The sequence below is a fragment of the Hevea brasiliensis genome, chromosome 4, assembly GCF_030052815.1.
Source record: "Hevea brasiliensis isolate MT/VB/25A 57/8 chromosome 4, ASM3005281v1, whole genome shotgun sequence".
NCBI classification, from domain to species: Eukaryota; Viridiplantae; Streptophyta; class Magnoliopsida; order Malpighiales; family Euphorbiaceae; genus Hevea; species Hevea brasiliensis.
This window is the reverse complement of record NC_079496.1, coordinates 51,873,538-51,889,994: the sequence shown is the minus strand read 5'-3', so window position 1 is coordinate 51,889,994 and position 16,457 is coordinate 51,873,538. Positions and strand designations below refer to the sequence as shown.

At 33.9% G+C, this 16,457-nt stretch overlaps 1 protein-coding gene across 7 annotated transcripts in view; it reads left to right on the top strand.

The window, feature by feature from the left end:
- The first annotated feature begins 10,727 nt into the window (after positions 1-10,727).
- LOC110659834 (ABC transporter D family member 2, chloroplastic) overlaps positions 10,728-16,457 on the top strand; it is a 33,247-nt gene continuing 27,517 nt past the window's right edge. For 2 of the 7 annotated variants that reach the window (XM_021817894.2, XM_021817895.2), the window contains exons 1-2: positions 10,737-11,129; positions 11,210-11,408. In XM_021817894.2, coding sequence (XP_021673586.2) covers positions 10,902-11,129; positions 11,210-11,408 — 427 coding nt within the window. In that variant the 5' untranslated portion in view covers positions 10,737-10,901. Of the gene's footprint in view, positions 11,130-11,209; positions 11,409-16,457 lie in introns of all 7 variants that reach the window. The other 5 variants (XM_021817891.2, XM_021817890.2, XM_021817888.2 and 2 more) reach the window with 4 other exon arrangements.

Below are 16,457 nucleotides of genomic sequence, written 5' to 3'. Positions count from 1 at the left end.
CTTAAGTCGCAAGACTATGGCAAGTCTACGGGTTACTCCTTTGTCTATGGTACATGAGTTAAGATCATTGCATGCCAGCTTAGAGATTAATGATGATGGGCAGACAGCAGTTGCATGGCATGTACAGCCAGTGTTGATTGATCAGATCAGAATGGCTACTCAGAATGATGAAAGGTATCAGAAACTGTTGGAAGAAGTCAGAAAGGGCAAGAAACCAGAATTCTCAATCAGAGATGATGGTCTACTACTACACCAGGGCAGAATATGTGTTCCTAATGATGTTGATTTGAGGCAGATCATATTGAAGGAAGCACATGAGTCTCCTTTTGCCATGCACCCCGGTGGCACAAAAATGTATAGGGGGCTAAAGGAGCATTACTGGTGGATGGGTATGAAAAAAGACGTGGCAGAGTTTGTTTCCAAATGCCTAACTTGTCAGCAAGTAAAGGTAGAGCATCAAGTACCCGCTGGATTGTTACATCCACTACCAGTACCGAAATGGAAATGGGAGAGAATAACAATGGATTTTGTGATAGGACTTCCGAGGACACAGAAGAGTCATGATGCAATATGGGTCATTGTTAACAGGCTGACCAAGTCTGCTCATTTTCTGCCAGTTTGGATGGACTACAGTTTAGAAAGATTGGCCAGGTTGTACATTGATGAAATTGTGAAACTACATGGAGTGCCAATATCCATTGTATCAGACAGAGATCCTAGGTTCACTTCTAGATTCTGGGGTAGTCTTCAGAGAGCCCTAGGAACTAGATTGAACTTCAGTACGACATTCCACCCACAGACAGATGGCCAATATGAGAGGATAATTCAGATCTTGGAGGACATGCTACGGGCTTGTGTGATTGAATTTGAGGGCAGTTGGGACACACACTTGCCTTTGATTGAGTTTGTTTACAACAACAGCTACCAATCAAGCATTGGGATGCCTCCATATGAAGCTTTGTATGGCAGAAAATGCAGAACTCCCCTATGTTGGGATGACGTGAGTGAAAGAAAGATGATTGGGCCAGAAATTGTTCAACAAACTGAAGAGAAAATCAGATTGATCAGAGATCGACTTAAGACTGCATCAGACCGTCAGAAGTCCTACATTGATTTAAAGAGAAGAGATATTGAGTATTCAGTGGGTGAGAAAGTATTCCTCAAGATTTCTCCTTGGAAGAGAATTATGAGATTCGGCAGAAAGGGAAATTTGAGTCCTCGTTTCATTGGGCTATATGAGGTTCTGGAAAGAGTGGGTCCTTTGGCATATCGTTTGGCACTACCTCCAGAGTTGCAGAAGATACATAATGTCTTCCATGTGTCTGTGTTGATGAGGTATCGATCAGACCCATCTCATGTACTACCAGCAGAAGAAATTGAAGTGAATCCAGACCTCACATATGAAGAAGAACCCATAGAGATTCTGGCTTATGAGGTGAAGCAGCTACAGAACAAGCAGATATCATTGGTAAAAGTACAGTGGAACCATCATTCGGGCCAGGAGGCTACTTGGGAATGAGAGGAGGACATGAGGAGACAGCACCCACAGTTGTTCAGAGATTGATACCAGGTAAATTTTGAGACAAAATTTATTTAGGGGGGGGGGGGGAGAATTGTAACACCCCTATTTGCATAACCTGGTATATTTCACTATTCCGGTGATCGGAGTTGGTCCGGACAATTAAGAGGATTAGAACCACACTTAAGACAACTAGATAAGCCATAAACAGAAATAATTAGTAATTGTCAATTAGTTAAGTATAAATAAGAAAAATAGAACATAAGAAGTTAAACGAGCCGAGAGTCATAGCAATGGGTGACCTTCTCGGGAAGGACTGCGAAGTCAATTTAAACTCAAATTTTGAACTGTAAAATGTGACGCTGTGGTCCTTAAGACTATTACAAACACATTGGAAAAGAGAAAATCACGGAAAAAGGTTATTAAGCCAGTCAAATAATTAGGTTAGAGAGCCGAAAGAAATATTGAATTATTTGCAAACCGGGTTGAACCGGCGAGGGGTTGAACCAGCGAGGGGCAATTTGGTCAATTGAGCCCGAGAGCTGACTCCTGACCTAACTGTTAAATAAAATTAGAGAAAAGAAAATTTCAGAATTGGAAATCAAATTAAAGAACTAATAAAAAAAAAGAGGAAAGAAAAGAAAAAGGTTATTACATCATGGATGACATCAATTATGATGTCATAATTGATTTTATTTTTACCTACCAATTTTGACGAAGATAAACTCTATTAGTTAAGACAAAATAACATTAAAAAAAAAAAAGAAAACCCCTATCTTCTTCCCTCACCCAACTAGCCGAACCCTCTTTCCCTCTCATCTCCATAATTGTCCACCATTAAAGAGTTATTCAAACTTGAATAACTTGATGTTCTTTCACAAAATCTAACCCTAAACCCTAAAAAGCTTCTCAAGAACCCTAGACAAGAAGTATAGAAGAAAGAAGGAGGAAGAAAGATAGAAAATTGAAGTTTTGGGAATCCAAAGCAAAGGTTAGAGTTTTAACTCTCTATTTCCTAGATTTAATTCATGTGTAGGTAGTGAAATAGCTTGTAAATTATAAGAAAATTGAAACAAATTAAAAGTGTGGACTATAAGTGAATTTTGGCCAGCATGTGTGGGAGTATGATTTGCATGGTTTGATTGAATTAGAGGGGAATATGAACATCAAGGAGTTGAATGATTATGGTTAAATGCTTTGAATTAGCTAAATGCAATGAATTGGTGAACTAGGGTTTTGGACACTTAGGGTTTAGGAGTAAAAAATGTGAGAAATTTTGAAATGATGTTTTTGACCTAGTTTGAGGTAAGAAATGGTCATTTGTGACCAAATGAAGTGTGTTGGAAGTGTTGGAATTGAGTTCAAATTCGGATTGAATGTGGTCATGCTGCTGGCAGCAGGACCAAGGTCTCTTTGAGGGACCAAAACTGAAAATTTATAAGTCCAATTGGTGCGAGACCAATTGGGAATGAAAATAGACACAAAATGACACAATTTTCATTTAGGAATCATGCCCAAAAAGTGACCAAAACCTAGTGAATAAATTGACCAAATCCGGATTTTCTCAGTCTGACCTGTACAAAAATGACCAAATGAACAGTATTTGTTCATTTGGCCATAACTTGAGCTAGGCAGGTCTAAATGACCTGAAATTTTACAAGTGGATAGTTGAGATATAGACCTAAAACTTTTATGAAGAACACAAACCTAAATTATGCCATTAACTAATTCATTTGGCGACCCAAAGTTGGTAACCTAAAACTGCCAGAACCAGAATTTGTCCAGAAATCTGGGTTAAGTCCAATCCGGGAGCCATGATTCAAATGACTATAACTTGAGCTACAAAACTTCAATTGGAGTGATCCAAAAAGGAGAATAAAGTTAAGACAATAGGGAACATTTTCTATGAAGACAGTTTTACCAAAGTTGTAACACCCTCCCGATAACAACTCCGTACATTCTACTGTTCCGGTGACCGGTGTTGGTCCGGACAGCTAGAACGTCCGGAAAAATAATTAAACTTAAGTGAGGGACCATAATTAACTCAAATATTAATAAGAAACACTTAGTAAAAATTTTAAAAATAAAATACAACCAAGTCAAATGAGCCGGTGCCCAAGCGATGGGTAACCGGAGGGAAGTTGCGGTTCTTGCAACGAGGAGCACTAGATCCGAGGGAAAAATTATAAAATAATTTTTGGGACTCCAAAAAATGGTTATTGAGGTTCCCATGGCATTAGAATGCCAAGAAAATACCTAGGAAAATTTTTCAATCGGTACAGACAATTTTGACCCGTTAAGCCAAACGGAGGGCATTTTGGTCATTTCGCCTTCAGAGGTGATTTTTGGCCGACTTGTCCAGTTGAGGAAATAATTAATATGACATAAAATATGAATAAACATTACTAGAAATTAAATTGAAATTGAGTAGGGATGAAAAGAAAAGAAAATTCAAAGAAAAGCTCATTTATGACATCTTGATGATGTCATTTAAAATTGCCAACCAATCACCATTAAGTAACCATTTGACTACCTAATAAAAGAGCTAAATAAAGACCAAGGAAGACCAAAAACCAGCTGCCTTCTCTTCAGCCAAAAACGTGAGTTTCTCTTCTTCCTCCCTCCATTGATGTTCAATCAAGCAAGCTTAATTTCCTACCTTGTTACACCACTAAACCCTAACCCCTTTCATTAAACCTTGACCATATCACTTGGGGAAGCTTTTGGCAGCCAAGAAGAAGAAGGAAAGTGAAGTTTTAGCTTGAAGAAATCTGCCCTACAAGAGGTTAAAGTGAGGTTAGTGCTATCCTTTCACTCTCACTCCTTTAATCCTTGTTAGAGCATCATTTTAAGTTAAGAAATTGTAAGAATTTGAAGTAAATTATATGTGTTAGGGCATCTTCAATTTTTGGCAGCCCTAAGGAAGGAGGAGGTTGGTTGTTTTAATGAATTTAGAATGGATAGAAATGATGTTTAAGGTATGAATATGCATGGATGTTGAACTAGTGTGCTAATTGAGGTTTATGGGTAATTTAAATTGGACATTAGGGTTTTGAGAAGTGAAACTTGGATTTAGCTTGTGAAATTTTGAAAGAACATTATAAGGGTCAGTTAGTGACCATTTTAGGTATGTTGACCATGAATTGGACCGAAAAATAGTATAGCCAAGTGAATGTGTAGGCTGCCTTGTTAGTGCAGCAGAGTGACTGAAATTTCAGTCTACTTGCACAGCCATAACTTTGGTTGTGTAGGTCTAATTGATATTTGGCCAATTGGACATGAAACTAGGCTTATAATGGCACATTTTTTCTGAAGAAACCATGCCCAAAAGACCAAAGCAAGAGGACCAAAACTTGGCCCCAATCCGGACACACTGCAACAGCCCCTGCAGAATTGACCAAATGAACAGTAACTGTTCATTTGGCCATAACTCACTGTAGATTTGGTCAATTGACCTGAACTTTTTACAGCAACAAGTTAAGACATAGACAAACAACTTTCATGAAGAAACCTACCCCAAATTATGGCCAGAACCTAACCTAAATGGCAGTGGCAGTCACTGTTCATGTTACTGTAGATATGGTAATTTCTGCAGAATGGAAATCCGGCCAGCTGTAGTTTTTGGACCATATCTGGAGCTAGAAAACTCCAAATGGAGTGATTCAAAAAAGAAAATTCAACTAGACAAAATAAGGAACAACTTTCATGTTTTCCATTTCTTCAAATTTCCACTGTAACAGTTCCAAATGGAACAGTAAAGTTATGGTACAAAATCTGAAAAATCTGCTCCTTTTGTTTAGTGCTTAGAAATGGTATTAACGCTCAATGCCAACAAGTTTTAAATACAAAATGTGGTATGCTGGGAGTGCCAAAATCAATGTACCTAATTTCTACCTAAAATTCAACATTTTAGTTGACCATAGAGGTGAATAGTAACACCGAAACTTGAAATTCAAAAATTAAAGAATTTTAAAGTATCGAATGCCCTAGTATACCTAACAAGATTGGTTTGGATAGTTTGGCATGCCAATAGGGTTCAGTTAGCAGTACTGCACATGGCAATATGCCATTCCGTGATTTTATGGCTTTTAGCCATTTTGACATTATATTGAGACTTGGCCTCGTGCCTAATATTATTCTGACTTGTTAGCATTACATTGCCTGGAGATGCATATGTGACCGATGGTGTGACGGCCAGGTACTAGATACCCGGTGCGGTTTACATTATCGATCCAGTCATCTAGTGTAGGTTACTTGGGGCAACCAAATGAATAAAAGTGGACAAAGTAAATTATATACAAATACCAAACAAATAAAACGTACACATTCACTACATATTTAATTTCTTGCTATTTTCTTTTATTATATTATTGCACCACTAAGCATTATTGCTTAGCGCGTTGCTTTTGCCACGCGTAGGTACTGGAGATACAGATCGTGAGCCCAATAGACCACAGACTGGGTGAGTCCATTCTGCAGTTCTGCACAGTGTTCGTGTCACCTCAACTTTTGCAGTGCATTGGTAGGACACTAGGTGTCATTTTGATATTTTGTAGCAAATTTTTACTTTCTCATATGTATTTGAACTTATGTAATGTATTCTGACGTTCATGTAAATAATGGAAGTTATGACTATGAATGCAAAATTTGAGCAATTATTTATTGTTTGTATATGAGTATTATGAGAAATGGATGTTTGAGAAATGAAAAGGCTATTGAGAACTGAAATTGAGAAATATTGTTGAGATTTTGGATATTGGAGTTTGAGATGATTGAACATAAATATTGGAAGTGTTTTTAACAGGTTCCGAAGAATTGTTTTCTCCATTTTTAGCCGGTACTCCGCCGGCTTTTCTTTAAAATTTTCGAAACCTCAAATAAATAATAATTTCGATAAATGGCTTAAATAAATCATATTTCACAAATTAGCTTCAAAAGCATGATACAAATTAAGTAAGGTATATTAGAGTGTGCCAGTACACCGTGTGGCATTATTTACTCGGGTATACTGTACACGGGTAAGGGGTGTCACAAAATTCTAACAGAAAAATGACCAATGGAACAGTGCAACTTAAGATACCAAAACTGAAAATTTGCAAATTTGCCTAAAAGACTTAGAATTTGAGTAAACAACCAAAACCAACAAATTTAGTGATCAAAATGTGGTATGTGGGTGAAGTTGGAATTCCCATACCTATTAAGTCTTAGAAAGTCAACAAATTGACTTTAATAGTGTAGTGAATAGTAATCCCGAAACACGAATTTTAAAGAACGTCAAGTTTAGCACATTAGAGCTAGGTAAAAGTGAAATTTAATTTATTTTTGGATTTATGCTAAGTTATGGTACTAAAACACTGTGAAACTGTGTGTTTCAGTGGAAAGGAACACCGAGAAAGAACCGGAGGAATCGAGTCAAGGCCAAGAGACGGCTCGTTTAAGGTTTGTGCACAATGTATAATTTTTGTAAATTATCTTCTGCATATTGTTTTGAATAATTTGAAATATTGAATTGTGACATTACTATGATGAAGTATTTATGATGTTTTTTATTTAAGTTGTTGAAAGTTATTTGTGTATATTTGAAATGGCAATGTTTAGTAAATTATTAAGATAAGTTTTGAAACCACAGTGTCATGACCATATATTTGAACACCTCACTAGCATGACTAGTGGGGTGTCGATTCAAATTTTGATTCCTTCTCCGTCAAGTCTTTGAGGTGTGTGCCAGTAGAAGAAGAAATTGAATGGATATCCATATATTTGAGCTAGCTAGCCTTGTGATGTGACTTCTCCTTAACCTCTGGCTGTTGAGATTATATTTGTTTCGAATGGCATGATATAACTGTGGGTTTTGTGAAATTGGTTTTGACACTTCGAAATAAACTTGTTTGGATTAAAATCTCATAATTCATGTTTTGTATTTAATTCTCATGTTCAGTCTAATTTTTTAAGAAATGTAATTTAAATTCTGCATAAAGATTATTTTAGTATGTTATGCACCACTGAGTCCTAGTACTCAGCGATAGCTGTTATTGCTTTCGCAGATATAGATACTAGAAGAGCAGCAAAGTGAGCTGCTGAGGATAGAGGAGCTACTTGCTTTGAAGTTATCGGATATATTTTATACCCTGACTGTAAAAATTCATTTTGATGTATGTAATGCACGTAAATGTATGGACATGTAAAATTGGTCTTGAGCAGTTTGTATAAAGTTTGTAATAAATTTTAGTTTGGATTTTTCTGATATAAATTTTTAGTATGATGTATATAAATTATTTTATCTTTAATGAAATATGAATGGAAATATTTTATTTTAATTTGAATGAAATTGATTAATAGTATTTTGTTGATTATTGAATTTTTGGAAATTGAGAAATGATGATTGTTGAATTTTGAAACTTGAGAAATTGGTTGGGATTGTTGTGGAGTTGTTGAAATTGTTGAGATAAATTATTAAAAGTGCTTTTTACAGGTATTTGAAGAATTGTTTTCTCAAAATACAGACGGCACTCTGCCGAAATTTTTATAAAATTCACGGAAAAATAAAATGGTCCAAAAATTTTAACTAGTTTTCAACTTTGAATAAATGATTTTAATACCTATTAGAAAATGCTCACCACTTATAAAAGTAAGAATATTGTTGTAAAATCCCTTGTAGGGTACTTAATGAGTTATCGGTAGGTGAAGTTCGGTAGTTCATTAGATATTCTACAGGATCATGTTATGCCTTACAGAGGGGTAAGGTGTGACATGGAGCTCAATGGTGATATCCCAACCATGACTATTTCTCTACACCATGGTAAGAAATAATTTTACCTCTTATATTACATTTCTTTAAGTTTAATTTATAATTTAATTAATCAATTATTGGTGATAATATTCACTAAAATGCAAACTACTTTATTTTACTTTTATTTTGTTCCCTTTAACCACTATATATTCAAAAACACAACATTATCTTTTATTTAAAATCTAACATTAAATTACATAATGCATTTTCTTTAAACAAGTATCATTTGGTTTGCTATATAAAAGATGAAACAGGCCAGACTCCCATCTATTTATTTGGTAGGGTTGCTTAAGCCTTAATCGATATATCATGTGCAACAATCACGAAAGATCTTGATGATGTTAATGAACATCGCATCCCACCACCATTAAGCAACATGATTGGCTCAACAAGAATCTTTCAGCAGTACTACCGCGCAAAGGTAGCTCGACCAGACTTTATTGCTTCAAAGGTCTATAATGATGACTTAATTTCAATCACTTATGATTCTCAGTCTTAGGCTTCCCATGCTCTGCCTCCTATCTCATCTCCACCACCGGGACACATCACAACAGAATCAGTTTCTCCTTTATCCAGCCATGAAGAGACAACAGAAGAACTTACTTTTCCAGTGAAAAGACAACTCTTTACTCCTTCCATTCGTATTAAAAAAGAAAAATTCAGGTAATAACACATTATTGATTTCACATCATTAGTACTTACCAAAGAGGATTTCAATTGGTTGTCAAAACATTGATTTCAAAATCAAATTAACTGACTGTTATAATAGACATAATTATCGAACTATAATGAATAATAGAGACCAAAGCTGAAATTAAGAAAATAAAATTGAGAATATGCTTATTGAGTGCCCCAGATGGGGTGTGTGATATTGTTGGGGCCTGAGGCCATAGTTGTTAAGTTTTCTTGCAGGGGACTTAGGTCTAAATACTAAGGAGACTCTGCCAAATTTTTAATAGAGTCCACAAATGGCTTAGTTAATTAGACAGTATAATATATGCATGGTCAGTGTAAGTTCAATTACGGACACATGCTTTTAAGCTTGAAACACTTTCCTTTTTATAAATTTCTACAATTTGATGATTTTTCTTGCATTATTACTTAATCTTGCACCTATTTTACTTTTTATCATTTTAGATAACAAAGAAAGTTGATATATCATAAAATTTGGATGTATATATCTCTATTGAAATTATGTATTAATAAGATAATTCTTACTCCGTACTAATTCAAAATGATCTCCAAACCTACAACTCAAATAGGATTGATTTATATGAGAATTGATATATAAAATCACTAAATTTCCAGTTAAATATTAATTCTATTTATTTTATTTAAGTTAAATATTAATTCTATTTATTTTATTTATTGCAACAGCATACAACAGTTAAAGGAGAAAAGCACAAATTGGACTGAAAATGATCTCAACAGTCTTATCTTGGGAAATTTAAAAAGAAATATCAACTCTCTTTTGCTATCAAATTCTACGGCTGCCTAACTGCATGTAAAATATGTGTCTCACTTCATTTTGACCATTAGCAGCCTAATGTTATACTGTATATATATGTATGTAATTGTAAGGATCATTTTATTTGTATATACAAAATAATAATGTGTATGAATTGTTAAGGCGTTATATAATAGAAAAATCATAATAAAATAGATATTTTGCTAATTGTCACTATATTAATAATATGAATATATATAAATTTAGGGGTGTGCAAACGGTCGGTTCGGTTCCGAACCGAACCGAACCGATAAAACTAAAAATCGAAAATCAAAAATTTTAAAAATCGAACCGAACCGATTGATAAGAGAAAATCAAACCGAATCAAATCGATAAATATCGGTTCGGTTCGGTTTTAAACCGATCAAACCGAAATTTATAAAATTTCAAATTTTTAACATTAAATCTAAATAATAAAAACATAAAAACAAAAAAAATTAGAAATGAAAACTCAAAAATCTTAAGGTTCGGTTCGGTTTTCTTTGATTTCGATTTGATTCGATTCGGTTCGATTCAATTTGGTTCGATTTTTTTATTTCCTATATATATTAATAATTTCGATTTGGTTCGATTTTTTAATTTTTTTATAAAAATAATCGAATCGAACCGAACCGATTAATCCGAAATTATTAAAATTATAAACTGAATCGAACCGATTAAATTTTAAAATCAAACTGATTAAATCGAATTAATCGATTTGATTCAATTTTTTTATTTAAATCGAAAACTGTACACCCCTATATAAATTAATGTATATTTATTAATCATTAACACAATTATTAAAAAATATTGGACCAACCCCCTACAACGCGCAGACATTCATGCTTGTTTTTCCTATTTGTTAAATAATTTCCGTTATTCCCTGGGAAAAATATAAATGCCAAAGAAACGACAAATGAGAATCGTGAATAAGAGAAAAAAGAGATCGGGGTGGTTTTGGGACCGCACGAGGAGAGTCTGCCTTGCGGATAATCCACGAGGAGAGTTGAGACTTCAGGCTCATAGAGAAAGAAAAGAAACCAAATATATATAATAAACTAAGAGAATAAAAAAAAAAAGGAAAGAAGAAATCTTCTTATGTGAAGATGATAGTTGAAACGCAAGCTCATAGATTGGTGCTTCTCTCTGCCTCTACTTGTATTTACACTCCCAGTTCCCAATCTCATAAAAGCTGTCATGTTCAAGCTGGCCTCTTTACTCCAAGATTTCCATTACCCATTTCTACTGGGCTTCGCACATGGACATATCGCTTCAAATTAGCTGTCACTGACTCTTACCTCTCCGCTCCTCCTACTCCACCACCGCCTGACAAGGTTTAGACTCCTGTTATGAAAATTTTTCGTTGTTTTGGAAATTTCCTTTTTTGGTATTGATTGGTAAAAGTTTTTTCAAGGATGATGCACAAAGGAAGGTGCCTGAGCTACAAACGCTATTCAGAAGATTTTGGAAAGTGGCTGCTCCGTATTGGTTCTCAGACGACAAGGTCCAAGCCAGATTGCAGTTGGGAGCTGTCTTTGCTCTCACGTTGGCCACCACTGGTATCAGCGTTGGATTCAATTTCCTCGGCCGCGACTTCTATAATGCCCTTGCTAGTAAGGGTTTTTTTTTTTCGATGCTAAGCTAATTCATTTTCTTTTTTATTCTTTTTAAGAAAAGGATTAATTGCATAATATCTCTGAGATTTAGCTTGAAAAGCACTTTGATCCTGTTGTTTTAAATTAACAATTTTAGACCAATAAGCAATATAATGGAGCTTTCTTTAGGGTTGTGAGCACTTAGGGTGTATGGTTTTTTTCATTGCAATTCAGGGCTTGTAGTTTCACCCAATTAGCACTTAAGGATCCGCATGCTAACATGTCAAACAAAAAAATAAATTTTTAATGTTCCAAGTGATCATTTTTAATGCCATTAGGTGTTTTGCTACTCAAGTGCCAATAGCACGAACCCACATACCCTGAATTGCAACGAAAAGACCATAGGCTTTGAATGCTTAAAGTGCGAAACAACAAAGTATTGAAGTGTACCTTTCCCTTTATTATGCTAAAAGAATAATGGCTAGATGATAATATTTTTGTTTGTAATAGTATATTTTTGAATTGATGTAATAATTTAATTTTGTGAGTGATGATAATTTTTTTTTTCTAAAAAAAGTATAGTAGACTATATTTATTCATTAGATTTTGTATGATACATATTAGAATAGAAGGCTAAAAAGAATGAGAAATTATAGATAATTTAGGAAATCTAAATAAATATAATACTTATAAAGAAGAAAGTGGAATAAAAAGGGAAAAAAAAAAGATAAATTGCCACATGGATAAATAAAGCATTTCTAAGAGATGTGTAATTTAATGCAATCTTCCTTAACTTTAGATATAATGTATAGATAAATAGCATTAAATGAACATAATAATTAAGGAAGTAATAGTTAAAAAAAAAAATAAAGAAATGGGTTGAAAACTAAATAGATTTTGCAAAAATATAATATAATATAGTAATATAACTTAATAAATTATATTTATAATTGAGTTTATATAATTATGTATAAGTTAAAATTATGAATATATTATTTAGCATTTAAGTGTATTTGGTATGTGGTTCAAGGAATTGGATAAGAAATAATAAGTGATAAAATTTATGCATGACCATAATATTAGATAATATATAATACGTAAACTCAACTCAACTCGACTAAGTCTTTATCCCAAAAATTTGGGGTCGGCTATATGGATTCGCTTTCTTCACTCTGAACGATTTTGGGTTAAATCCTCAGAAATGTGTAATGCTTCTAGGTCATGTTGTACTACTCTCCTCCAAGTAAATTTAGGTCTACCCCTTTTTTTCTTTCTATTCTCTAACCTAATGTGCTCTACTTGTCTAACTGGAGCCTCCGTATGTCTACGCTTTACATGACCAAACCACCTCAATCTCCATTCTCTCAACTTATCTTCAATTGGCACTACTCCTAACTTTTCTCTAATACTCTCATTACGGACTTTATCTAGTCTAGTATGGCCACTTATCCACCTTAACATTCTCATCTCTGCAACTCTTATATTAGATGCATACGACTCTTTCAGTGCCCAACACTCACTACCATATAACATAGCCGGTCGTATGGTCAGACAAAGAAAATTTTCCTTTCAATTTATTGGGAATCTTACGATCACATAAAACTCCCGTGGCACTTCTCCACTTCAACCATCCGGCTTTAATCCTATGACTAACATCCTCCTCACATCCCCCATCTACTTGAAGGACTGAGCCTAGATATTTAAAGTGATTACTTTGGGGCAGTATCACTCCATTCAAACTAACTCCTTCCCTATCACCAGTTTGGCCTTCACTGAACTTGCAATGCATGTATTCTGTCTTCGTTCTACTCAACTTAAAACCCTTTGACTCTAGAGTACTTCTCCAAAGTTCTAGCTTTTTATTGACTCCTTCTCGTGTCTCATCTATCAGAACAATATCATCCGCAAACATCATGCCCCAAGAAATACTCTCTTGTGTATGTTTCGTCAGTTCATCTAAAACTAATGTAAAAAGGTAAGGGCTTATGGCTGATCCTTGGTGTAATCCAATTGAGATCGGAAAATCTCTTGTGTCCCCTCCCACTGTGCACACAATAGTAGTTGCTCCATCATACATATCTTTCAATACTTGTATGTACCTAATAGATACCCTCTTTTGTTCTAACACATTCCATAAGACCTCTCTTGGAACACTATCATAAGTCTTCTCCAAATCAATAAAAACCATGTGTAGATCTTTCTTCACATCTCTATATTTCTCCATCAAGCTTCTAATGAGAAAGATCGCTTCCATAGTTGAACGATCGGGCATGAAACCAAATTGATTGAGAGAGATAGAAGTATCATGACGTAGTCGATGCTCCACAACTCTCTCCCACAACTTCATAGTATGGCTCATGAGTTTAATTCCCCTATAGTTTGAGCAACTCTGTATGTCTCCCTTATTTTTAAAAATAGGTATTAAAATACTCTTCCTCCATTCATCAGGCATTTTCTTTGAGTTTAGAATCTTATTAAATAATTTAGTTAACCATGCCACTCCCATATCTCCCAAATACTTCCACACTTCAATTGGTATTTCATCGGGTCCACAGGCTTTACCCACTTTCATTCTCTTAAGTGCTTCCTTTACTTCTAAAGATCTAATCCTTCTAGTATAATTCACATTCTTTTCTATTGTTCTATAATCTATATTCATGTTATTACCATTTTGACTATTATTAAAGAGATCATTAAAATAATTTCTCCATCTTTCTTTAATGTCCTCATCTTTCACCAACACTTTTCCTTTTTTATCCTTAATGCACCTAACTTGATTGAGATCTTGACATTTCCTTTCTCTCCTCCTTGCTAATCTATAAATATCTTTCTCCCCTTCTTTAGTTTCAAGTTTCTCATATAACTTTTCAAAGGCCTGTGCTCTTGCTTGACTATCTGCCTTTTTTTGCCTCTTTCTTTGCTATCTTGTACTGTTCATATGCCTCATTATTATCACATTTAGGTAATTTCTTATACCATTCCCTTTTCTCTTCACTGCCTTTTGTACTTTCTTATTCCACCACCATCTCTCTTTTGAGAGTGATCCCTGTCTTTTAGACTCTCCAAGTACTTTTCTAGCTACTTGTCTAATCTTTGATGCCATCTGTATCCACATATCATTAGCCTCCATATCCAGCTTCCATACTTCGGACTCGAGAAGCTCATTTTTGAACTTCACTTGCTTTACTCCTTTGAACTCCCACCACTTTGTTCGAGCTACACTATTTCTTCTGACCTTACTTGAATTGTTCCTAAACTTGACATCCAAGACTACCAACCGATGTTGACTTGTTAAAGCCTCTCCTGGAATGACCTTGCAATTCTTCCATAGAGCTCTATTTGTCTTCCTAGTTAAGAGGAAGTCGATTTGGCTTCTATGTTGCCCACTTATGTGATTCTCTTTTTATAAAGTAGGTATTTGCTAGTATTAGGTCGTATGCTATAGCAAAATCCATGATACTTTTTCCCTCCTTATTTCGACTGCCAAAACCAAAATCTCCATGAACATTCTCGTAACCTTGTCTATCACTTCCTACATGCCCATTCAAATCTTCACCAATAAAAACATTATCTTCATTCGGTATGCTTTGCATTAAATCATCCATATCTTCCCAAACCTTTGTTTACTCTCACTGTCTAGTCCTATTTGTGGGGCATAAGCACTAACTATATTTGTTATTTCTCCTTCTAGTACTAGTTTTACTAGTATAATTCTATCTCCTACTCTTTTCACAGTATAATATATAATACGTGACTACCGTAAAATCATAAATAAATTAAAATTATAAATATGTTGCATTATAATTATATTTGCAACCATAATTAAATTATAATAATAAAATAGACAAATACAAAATAATTAATCGACTAAGTAATATTTTTCTATATTATTTTACTGTAGTTAAGTATTATATATTATCTAATATTATGGTCATGCATAAAATTTATCACTTATCATTTCTTATCCAATTCCTTGAACCACATACCAGATAAAATTAACTGTTAAATAATATATTCATAATTTTAACTTATATATAATTATATAAATTCAATTATAAATATAAGACTTATTATTTCTTATCCAATTCCTTGAACCACATACCAGATAATTAAAATTAGATAATATTAGATAATATATAATACATACTACAATAAAATAATAAATAAATTAAAATTATAAATATGTTGCATTATAATTATATTTACAATCATAATTAAATTATAATAATAAAATAGAAAAATACTTACAAAATAATTAATCGACTAAGTAATTTTTGTAATAAAATAATTATAAAAATTTCATAACACAAAATAATATTTACAATTTTTTTTTTTTTGGGCCTCTCCTTCCTCTCTCCCCCCTTCTCCCTTCTTTACCCAAGAGAAAGGGTTCTTGTTTAACCAAAATTTGAGGATTAAATATTAACACCTTGAATTTTTTACCCTCTCTTAACTTTTACCAAAAGGGGTAAAGAAGGGAAAAGTTTCAATGTTGAATTCTTAACCACCTTTACCCCTCTGCCAAACACAATGGTTAGTATATTCTTTTTTGGTTAAGCCCCTCCCTGTAAGTTAATTGATGGGGGGGGGGGGAAAGTTATTTAATTACTTTTATTAGTATATATCACAATTAAAATTACTAATATAATATTAGACTATTATAAATAAATAATTATAACATTCACCTTTACTAACATAATCAATTGTTACCATTACAACTCTACTGTCGATCGTTACCTCCTTATTTATTACACTATTAAGCATTACACTTGTAAATTTTTAAACTCTATCCTTTAACCTGAAAACAAAATGCAACTAGGTGAAGAAGTGAAATAAAAAGTTACTTGTGAAACAACTAAATGTATTTGGTACAAGGTTACAAAAGTACAAGGTGAATGCCATGTATACTTATTTATTATATATATATTTTTTTATTATGTTAATAATTTTAATCGAGGTAAATGCTAATGAAAATTAAATGTGCATGTGTGTGTGTGCCCTCCCCCCAACCCCATTCCTGGAGGGGAGAAGTTAACAAAATTACACTAAAAGGGTTATCTGCCTTGA